Source organism: Sorex araneus, chromosome 2, assembly GCF_027595985.1.
Source record: "Sorex araneus isolate mSorAra2 chromosome 2, mSorAra2.pri, whole genome shotgun sequence".
Lineage (NCBI taxonomy): Eukaryota > Metazoa > Chordata > Mammalia > Eulipotyphla > Soricidae > Sorex > Sorex araneus.
Window position 1 is genome coordinate 353016621 of NC_073303.1, and position 11263 is coordinate 353027883.

General features: G+C 36.5%; 1 protein-coding gene across 1 annotated transcript; it reads right to left on the minus strand.

Annotated features, from left to right (window-relative positions):
* Positions 1 to 235: 235 nt before the first annotated feature.
* SYT4 (synaptotagmin 4) lies at positions 236 to 10052 on the minus strand. The gene is made up of 4 exons (XM_004606094.2): positions 9731 to 10052; positions 6047 to 6861; positions 4057 to 4177; positions 236 to 2977 (listed from the first exon to the last, which is right to left on the minus strand). Exons 1-4 carry the CDS (start codon positions 9762 to 9764, stop codon positions 2670 to 2672), a joined length of 1278 nt encoding a protein of 425 aa, XP_004606151.2. The 5' UTR covers positions 9765 to 10052; the 3' UTR covers positions 236 to 2669.
* Between the last annotated feature and the right edge of the window lie 1211 nt (positions 10053 to 11263).

Sequence of the window (11263 nt, forward strand, 5' to 3'; positions counted from 1 at the left end):
ATTTAAATGTGTCTATGTGTATATATGTATTTATAGTAATAAAACCATTACTGTGCCAAATGTATGTTATGTGGAGTAAGCACAATTGAAAATGATTATTACAGAATATCTTCTGAGTTCTGAGTCATCAATGTGCAATAATCTATAAAAGGAAATCCATTAGGGAAAGTAGAGAATATAAGGAGAAGAGAACCCATATTATGAGACCCACTGGCAGAAAGTTGGAGCTTAAATGGGTTGGGCAAAAGCAGCAATTTATTCATGTCTTACAAACATGGTCTCACAAACATCATACAGAGCTGGCACAAGGGAACAGACACCATCTCATACGCCATGCCTCCTCCCAAATCACTTCTACTGGGTCACAACATTGGAACAAGTTAGTTACTGAGTTACACAGTTCTTCAACATGGATATCTCCCCATGAGGGGGTTAGATTGGCTAGTCAGACAAACAATTAATTTACATGTTTAATACAAGGCAGGATTTATAATAGAATTCGAGTTATTCACGTTGATATTGTAATACATTATAAAACAGCACAGTATTTTTGAAGAGGATGGGATCACACATGTGCCTGCATGTTTCAATTCGTTTCTAGTTCCTTCATTTCTTAAAAACAGATGTATGTAGCTTTATTGGACTTTTCACACCCAGTTTCAATTTTTAGAACAAAAAACTATTTACAAATTATTTGTGATTTTAAAAGTGTTTGTGGTAGAGTTTATTGTTCCACTCAAACAAAAAAATCACCCTCCTCCAATAACCATGCTTGAATTAGTACCACCATTTATATCTGGTTGCTAGCAGCAAAGGATACTGAGCATTGACTCTTCATGAGTTTTCAGAGCTCCAAAATATACTGTATTTCATGGCCCATGATACCAAATACACGAACATAAGAAGGCCATTGGATTTCCAAACCACACACTTACTACAATTCATTTTGTGTTGCATTCACGAAATGTTGAGTGGACCAATGCTATGAGGTGGCACGGTGATAGAATGAAGACAATGGCTGGGGAATATTATCCTTATAATCTCAAAGTCATTTTAAAGCACAAAAAAGAGGTCCATTTCAATCTTTGTACATACAGAATGTAAAACATTTTCTTTACATTAGGCATAGTCATAAAAAGCATGTAGAAGTTGTTTTGAAAATGCATTGTCATAGAATTTACAAACACTGTGATATCAAACACATTCTCAAAAACGGCTAAAGTACTGACACAAAACCTGACTCAAAATGTAAATTTTTTTCAGTAGACTTTATTTCTAACTTGCATATTTAATAATTCAACTGTACCAGAGTTTCACTCATACTTCTCTAAAAACTGAAATATAGTGACATTACCTCAAGAGAATTCTTTCCAAATAATCTAGGGCACTGCTTTACTCTAAAAGGTCTGTAGTGAATTTCAGAGCCCTGGCACTAGAAAACAGTACAAGACACAAGTCTATAAACTGCATCACAGACAACAGCTCAAGACAAATTAGCCTAGAAAAGATAGTGAAACACATACTTTGTTGTGCTAATTTGACAGCCTAACTATATGTTGTGTGAACATATGTAAATTATATTAGGCCTGCTGTATAAATCGTTTTAATCTTATTTCTTCATTTGTTAGTTAAAGTAGTATTTTATATCTAGCAAGAGTTGAAACTTCAAAGTCTTATTTTCTTCTTCTAAAATAGTAGCTTAATCCTTCCTCGGGGGAGAACAGCTAAATTTAGTCTTAGTTAGCCATGCCCTTTCTTTGTACAAGGGGTATTCTTGAATGTATACTTCCACGCTATACATATTTTCTATAAGAAAACAACACTTCTAACTGTATTTCTAGTTGAGGTTTATATCTTTACCCACTAACTAATTTGACAACTTCACAAAGGTAAATAGGGCTTTTTTAGGCCACACTTGTGACAGGCAGTGAGTATTTCAAGATCATGGTTTTCCTGTGAGATTATATTTGGTAACATTTTGACTCACATGTAAACTAAGGGGGAGAGAAATTGTATTTCATCCATAGTGTTCTCAATTCAGCCCTTTGATAAAACCATTTTTTAGCTCATTCACAGTCCTTTTGCATCAGCCTTAAATTACTCCTCTTATCATAGTTATATATATATATATATGTATATATATATATACCCAAAGAGTAATGACCATATATCCCTATGAATGTAGAACGACCATTTGCACATGACAGAATGAAAACTAGAGAATTTTTTTAATATCTTTGGATTTAACGAAAAATTGATTTCCCCACCTGAAGAAAATGGATTTTCACAAGAGAAGGAAGGCTTTCTTTCATTACTAAATCCTAATAGTCACATTGAATGCCAGTGACACGTTCCGGTGGGATCGTTACCTAAGCCATACCTGTAGCTTAGAGTCTAATAGACTACTCATAAAAGCATAAATGCTCTTATTAAATTACTGCAAACCTGAAGGGGAAACAGTATTTTATGAAAATATAGCCATCATCTCTTTTAAGTGGGGAAATGATGATGATGAACATTTTTCATTATTTTTCTGATCTGCTAATTCAATTTCTTACCAAAAAAAAAAGTTAAGCTTTCTAACCCAAACTTGCACTCACATATCAGAAAGAAACAAAATTGGTCCTTGTCTAGTAAAAATCATTAAGTTCCAACTCATGGCTAGAGTGCTAACCGTCACAGAGCATATGCCACTTGGCAATTTGTCTCCTGGGGTAGTCACAAATCTCCTTCCAGTGCTCCCCACCACTTCCTTCTGCTGCTGCTCCCAGGACCAAGCGTCCAATCACCTCATTTCGGGAACCCCTCTCAGAATCCAACACCAGGAACTCCACACTGATCTCCTCAAGACCCTCACAAGGAATATCAAAGACAAAGAGTTCATTGAACACCGCATTGGGAGTGCATTTCTTCACATGAGTCTTCTTTTTGGAGATTCTCTTTTTGGCGTGGTACAGGTTCACCTTCACATATGGATCTGCAAATGATAAAAAAAAAAAAAAACAGATACTATGTTGTCAGAACCTGTCAGGAGAGATGACCTCAAGAGAAAAGTGCCCTTCAGGAAGATGCCAAGGATCAAAAAAAAAAAAATCAGAATAAAGTAACTGTATGGATAAAACTTGGGTTTTTTACTGTCAGGGAATGAAAATAAGTAAGAAAGACACAAAGGGGAACACAGATCTGAAATAGAAGGTGACAATGAATCTATAGTGCCTGGAAGATGTAATCTAGAAGGGAAGAGAAGCAAATGTTCTAATGACATATTCTGATTTTAGTGACTCCAGTGAGAGAAGATTTTTAAAAAAGCAGGTTTTAGGCCACACCTAACCTTACTGAGTTATACAGCATTGGGCAAATCTTCCTGAACAGCTTTTCCAATGAATATTTAGGATCCACTGAAACTTTAATATGATTCTTTAATTACTTGTTATATCATTTGATTTTCTGTTTCCTAATGATTACCTTCATAATAGACTGTAAAGCCATTCTACTTTATCACACATTGAATTTTATCATTTCACCCCTTTTGTGATACGTATTATTTTCAGCCTCCTGAGCTAAACTTTTAAAGCCATCTAATAAACTTGAACTTAAATCATTTCAAAGTTTTAACTCAAAGTTCTTTGTATTCGTGCTGCACAATGCTTATATTCTACAAAATACATTGATGAATGATTATTAATGGAGATACATAAAAATTTTAAAAAGAAAAACAAGAATATATGTCTCACATAACACAGCAAAATGAAGATGTTCTTCTTCCGAATTTCAATTTTATTTCCAGCACCTTAACTTTTAAAAGCTTCAACCTCATTTGAGGTCACATCTAACATATACCTGCTTTGACTCAGATCATAGAATCACTAAACAGTTCTCTTCTTTTTACTAATGGCATTGATTTAAATTCTTATTCCATAGAAGGAGAAACAAATCAATCATCCCATGTGTATTTGCAAATGAAAGAAAGGCACGCCAAATTTATAATAATGTTTGTTGTCTATTTTTTGTCCAATATCATAAGCACTGAGTCTGAAATGCCAGAAATGGTCTCACCTGAAAGTCCAGATATATCGGATTTAGGCAGGTGTCGAGCTTTTAAAACAACAACAGTGAGAGTGTTTGTGGTGGACTGATAGCAAAGTGAGATCAGCAACTCACCCCGTCCGGAGGACTTCTAAACAAAGAGAGATAAGAGAAGAGTTTAAACCATTTTAGCATTTAAAATTGTAACAACATTAACTTTAAAATCAATATAGTGTCATTTTAATGTTAATGTAATTTATCTACTTAGTTTTATTTTAGCCCTAAAGAATCAGTAACTTCAAGCTTTGGTGCAAGACCGTCCTGAAAACAGCTGCCTGCCATCTTGTGGATCATTGAGGTACTGCAGAATGCTAAGATTTGGACTAGGTTAGCCACACCCATTATGAGAAATGTTTAAAATAAAGGTAAAATAAAGGTATTCCTCCATTGGGTATATTTTTAGTCTTTTCATTTCATTTAACTACATATCTTTTAGAATTATTAATACAAATAAAATATACATTTAATTGAGTGCTTATGTTTATGGCAAATGAACTCAAGTCAACTTTGCTTTCAAATTGTTTAGCACGTGTCATAGAAGTTTTAATTTAAAACAACTGAAATTTAATCAGATCCCTTCTAACTTGGTCTAGATATCTGAGGAATTTTCTACTCTTCATAATATTCTCTACTCTCAACCCCCACCCAAGTTTTCCTTTAATATGAGGAATTCAAGAAATTAATTGAATATTAGAACGAACCGACTCCAAAATTTTAATGCTTTGGGGCTGGAGTGATAGCACAGCGGGTAGGGCGTTTGCCTTGCACGTGGCCAACCCGGGTTCGAATCCCAGCATCCCATATGGTCCCCTGAGCACTGCCAGGGGTAATTCCTGAGTGCAGAGCCAGGAGTAACCCCTGTGCATCGCCAGGTGTGACCCAAAAAGCAAAAAAAAAAAAAAAAAAAAAAAATTTAATTCTTTGTTTTAGAACACTATAATCACAGGATTATTCTTTGCATGCTATCTATATTTTATCTGTTCTTTAATGACATTATATAAAATGTTAAGTAACCTAAAGAACAAGTTTTAACTGAAAGAACATATAAACTTGGGATTTGATCCTAACTGTAGACAATAGTTGGGTCAGAGAACTTGAATATGTATTTATACGAAAGCTGACCAGGAGCAACTGCAAGAGAAGCACTACAACAAAATCAGGGAGCATATGCTTCTTCTTACCACATCCTGAACCAGCCTACATGTTTCAAGTCAGTTACTTAACATTTGACTTTTTCAATGTGGAGACAAAGACGGGGATATTCTCAAAAGAAGCTTTAGGGCATTATGAAAGTATGCTTTATAGATATAAGTTCTTTGGAAATATCACAACTGGAGTCAATTCAATTCTGGATTTAAAGTTGAAATAGGATTAAATTTGATTAACTGATGCTTTATCATTTTATAATAATCCCAGAACTACCAAAGTAGTTTAACTACAGAAGCAGAGTAGTGCATTTGCTATTATAAAGTTGGGCATTTCAAACTCAATAAGATATGATGTCTCCTACTTGAGAAGCAATTTTATAAAAAGTCAATATAACTTCCAAATTCCCAAGATGAATTGAGTTAGTTTTCAATCTTAATTTTAAATTCAATTATGCTGACCTTGAAACATCTTTGTTAACATGCTCATGAGTAAAAGCTACTTGCCTGCATTTCACTTTAAGTGACAGTCTTTGTGAAAATACTTATGACAGAAAGTAACAAAGATATTTATTTAAATTATAATTAAATATTCATGAGGAATGTTCATTCTGTAGTAAAATTGAAAACATTGAGCACCTTATTTCTGGGCTAATTATTTTTATATCTAGTTGATTATCTTGCCCCATTTGATTATGACTAATAGTAAGCATGGTAAATATTATATTATAAACTTATCATTTGATGAAAATATGTATACTTAAAATAACCACACAGGAGATTGAAATAATATGTAAGCACTAAAAATTAATTACCCTAACATTTCGCTTGATAATCTCTCTGTTCATTAACATTTTTCCATCAGATAATTCAATTCCTGCCAGAGGAATAAGAACTTCTCCAATGATATCATCTCTTGAAAACCTGTCAAAACTCAAGATTGTGAAGTGCAAGGCCAACTCTTGGATCTGGGTGTAGGGGATCCCATAGAATGTAAAAGTCTCATCAAAAGCTGGATCCAAGGTCTTTCTCAGAACTCTGGTTTTCACTTTATGCTTCTTCTCTGGGAGGATTGTCATTTTGATGTAAGGGTCAGAGGTCATTGACTGCTCATCCATGGCTGGCAAGCCACGGGCTTCCTTGATATTCACCACAAATGCTTTCCTCTCAAAGTTGTACTCTAAGGAAAAGAAGAGGGTTCCCAACTTCTCTTGTTTTTCGTCTGAAGTAAGGGAAGTACTGGACTTCAAGCTATCGGGGGAAATAGCATCTTTTACTCCTTCTGAAAAGAGCTTCGGGGTCACATTCTCCAGATTAGAGGGACTGCCAACTTTGAGGTTTGTTTTGGGAAAATTGCCATTGAGATCTCTTTTCTCAAGGTCGAGATGCAATGAATTCTTGGACACAGCTGGTTTATTCTTAACTTCATTTTTGTCATCTGCTCCAAATTTCTTTTTGCTACTTAGGTTTTCAGGGTAAATGTCAACACCCTTCAACACATGCACAAACTTATATGAAGGAGTCTTGTTAGACTTGGATGATTTTCTCTGACAGCAGATCCATGCAAACAGAGACACTGTGAAGACCAGGCCAAATGCACTGAAGATCCCCACCACTGTGGGGATTTCATCTGAAAAAGTCAAATGACCAATAACATATATTAAAGGAGCAGAGCTAAACATAGGAATCTACTTGAAAAGCATGCAGGGGCTGTCAATTGCTGTAGGTTGGACAGATTGAATTACTTTCCAATAATATTGGAGAATGAGTGATGTATACATTTCACATCACCTTTTACCTGTCAACCCATTCTCTATGACACACTCACACAACAAAAGTAGGATAAAACCATTTTTTGTTTTAGGAATTGTTTTGAAATAGAGTGAAAAGATGAGAAATAGGATCTGGTATGGGGGGATATTAAAATAACATCCTATTTTTGTTTTCTTGGGTAGCCCAGGTCAGCGAACACATGATAGGTCAGTACTAAATTCATTACAGTTCCATTGACATTTTGAGACTTTCCAGATGCATTACTCTTCTGATTATGGAACACTAAATTCACATTCTTCAAGCAGGGAGATATCTCAGGTTATCAGTGATTTTCTTTACCCAAGCTTCAAACATCAAATATTAGTGGTTCTGATAATTTTAAGAAATAGTGAAGCTCTAACTGCATTATCACAAACTAACTAATTATATTCATCCAGTTTATGGAACAGTGGTAAAAAACACATATGAAAAATAAACTAAAAAATCCCTGATTTTTTCTTTAAAAATATCAAGGATGTTCATAACATATAATACATACAATCTATGGAATTCCTTATACCAACTCCAAATTCCTACAAGACTAAATTATCCAAAGCCTAACAAAATGATTATTAATTAACTATTACTCCATAACATGTAGTGAGAAAAGTGAGTCTAGGTAATTTAGAGTTGAATTTTGTCCATAATTGATTTTTCTAGTACATTTTTATATGTTAAATGGTAATCAAATTAAATTGGCATTATTTCCTTGACTGAGGGCACACTAAATTATTAATATTAGGTAGCATTGATTATGCATGAAGCTTATCATGTTCCATGTATAAGCATATTTCCTCAATAAATGATTAGTAACAGTATATAAGTAGAATCACTATAGCTATATCTAGACACAGTTCATCAACTGAGTCAATGTTTTAACATAATCAAAGTGAATGTGACTAATGTAATATTATCTGCATTTAGTACGATTCCAAAACTATTTTTAATTCCAAAGAGTGAAATAATAAAGTTAAAAGTTCCAGTCAGGAAAAGGTTAAGTCTCGTTCAAAAGAAAAAAAAAAGCTGGAGCATCAATCTTTTGTTATTTCCCAGCCCATCCCCCCAAGTCTTCTGTCTGCCTCTTGATAATCACAAAACAAGCTAGAACATTTTAAAACTGAGGATGAGATAAGAGAAGTGGCTAAGCAGGTCAAAGGCAAAGAAAACAACAACCATTAAAAAATTAGTATAATAGCAACAAAAAACAACCATGCACAAATAAAGTAAACCTTCTGATTCTCCAAAGAGAAAAAGCAGTGAGTTGCACAGAAAAGAACCAGCCAAAGGCTGGAGATAACCAGCCAAACTTGGTATTAGCTTTTCAGATTTTCCTCCTATTCAAGTCTTTGTAGGGGGAAAATATTCACTCAGGAACTCTGATAGTCCAAGGCCAGGGAGCAAAAACAAAGTCATGAACTAAGAGAATTCTTCATCCAATAAAAGAAGAACATAAAAGCAATAGAAAATGTGCTTCCCCCCACCCCTTAACTAACTGTTGGATGACCGCACCAGAACATACTTTTCACTAGCTGTCTTTTAAAATGTTTAGTATCAGAAAAAAAATTTGCTTGGCAAATGAGGAATGGGGAACAAACATTACATTACAAGCTCACTCATCCAAATGGAAGATTGTCAAAGAAATTTCTGACTGTAATAGTAAGTAATTATGAAAACACAAAAGTATTTCAGATCAAATGTAAAGACCCACTTGCTCCTTTTGCATTCTCTACTAGTAAAGTACTAAGCACTTATTTGATGGCAAATATCTCAGTCATTCCATTCTATGTAACAACAGTTATCATACACATAGCATCCTTTATTCAGAAACTTCTATGAAATTCCATGCTTAAAAACACTTTTAAAGTAAGCCAAACTGAGACCTCTTGCTTTGAAAATCAGAATACAAACTAAAAATACTATTCGTGTTTTGACAAAGTTTGTCTGATTTTTATTTACTAAAAGGAAAAAACGCGTGCAATGCTTTCCAAAATTTGCTATATAAAAAAAGAAAATTGAACTAGAAAATCAGTCCTGATTCTAGTTTCCGATAGCCTTCAGCTAACTGACTTGAGCACTTCCCTCTGGGGGTTCAGTTCCCTCACTTGTAAAATGTAATGAGCTGAGCTAGTCCTTATGGAATCGCCTTTTAACTCAGCATCATAGGATTTTGTCTTTCACCAGCAACATATTCTGAGGATACAAGGAAGACACCGTGTAATAAAAGCACCTCATGGTACACTTTGGAGTAAAATATGCATCCCATGCCCCCAAATATCCTAGTTGTTTTGAACCGAGATCCGGTCCTTATGTAATCACACACATGCTTGACTTCCCCCGTTAAGTTAAACACAGATTTCACCCCAAATGAAAAATCACCCGCAGAATTAAATGAAACTATGAAGCAAAATAGGCACCCCGTTCTCTCTTACTCAGAGCGAGAGCTGCAAATTACAGAGCTCCTGAAAGGTTAAGGAACTTCTTGCCTGTGAAATCACCCTCGCCAAGCCGGCCAATTTTAGGAGGAGAGGTCCTCCGGGAAGGAGGCACGGCAGACGCAGGCAAGGCTTCCCCCGTTTACTGTCCTCATTTTTTTTCTCCCTTGCATATTAACTCCCTAGGAAATCTCCATCCAACGCATCCATCCGCCCGGCCCGCCGCAGAGTGGTCCAAGTTGGGAACTTGCTTACCAAATTCTTCCCGGCTGCTGGCGATCGGAGCCATTTTTCTGCTGCGTGCTCTGTCCGAGGTGCTGATCGGAAAACTCCCGGGCTGGAGCCGCGCTCGCCGGGCGGAGTGCTGCAAAGCCCAGCGCCGAGCCCAGGAGACCTGCGCCCGGAACAGGGGGTGGGGAGCGGAGGGGGAGGTCCGCTCGCCCTCGCTCGGTGATTTGCCACCCTGGTTCCTGTTTTGGCTCTTCTGAGAAGCTCGTCTCCCAGACTCCAGACGTGGCTGAAACCCGAATTGACGCAATCTTGACGCTGCTGGGTTGAAATCAGCACCACCTGCCTCCCTCCACCCCGCTCTCCTCCCTCCCAGCCTCCCCTCTTCCCCTTCTTTCTTCCTCCGGGCTCTCCTGAGGATTCAACACACACACTTACACACACACACACACACACACACACACACACACACACAGAGACGCGCGCACACACACTCGCACACTCATCAATTATTTTAACTGTTGGGCTACTGGAGATTAGGTTTGCTATTCTGTGGCGAACCAACCCAGAGATGAGCCCCGAAACTCATGCCCTCGGTTTCTAATATAAAAATCTCCTAATCAGTAAAACGCGTCTGTAAATAACCAAAAGAATGCGGTTTATAGAGGCGGCTTAAGGGAAGATTAAGAAGAGAAAAATGTCTTCATTAAATGACCTGTCGTAAAATGCTAGTGTATATGTTCTTGCCTTTTATTATTTTTTCTATGGTATATTGTACCAATTTAAAAAAATAATAAAACAATCTGCTGCCTACTGATCCACAAAAATAAATTAAATTTCCTCACTATGATGGTTTGTTTTCTAATAAATTATCAGTCTGAATATTTTGCTGATGTGTTGCTCCATCTCTCTGTCAGCCTTCTTCCCTTTAATATTTGACATTTGACCAGTTAATGTGCTCAGGAACAGATGGGGATAATCCCTTTTGTATTCAGACTCACTCTCAGTTATGACGTGTGCATATAATGAGACAGCTTTAAGAATGCCAATTCTGGCTAAATGCCCCAACTTCTAATGGGTTTCTGCAAAAACAGTAGGATTATAGGACTGAGACCAAAGTCTAAAATGACATTGATAAGCTATTGGTTATTTTTAAAGAAAAAATAGCCTTCCTGAATTGATTACATCCCTAGGGTTGATTCACAGGGAAATATGATGTTGGATTAACTGTAATCTGCAGTAGTTTTTTAAAAAGCAAATGCTTAGCAATATCCCAAATGAGAGAACTCAAGACTCTAACTTTCACCATCAGCGATTGTTTGGCAAAGAATTCCTTTGCTTTGGAGCTCAGTGCGCAAATGGCATTTAGTGTGTAGGGGGATGAAGAGGAGGGGGCATGGGTAAGTCTCAGAAAGCTACTGTACAAGCAACAACTTCTTGCTCATTGGAGACAGCCTATCTGCTGTCTGGGCTGCTAGGGAGACGGCGGCTGCAGTCTGTTGCATCATGGAAAATTTCATCAACTCAAGCCTGTTTCCCCCTTTCTACTTGCTCCCACAT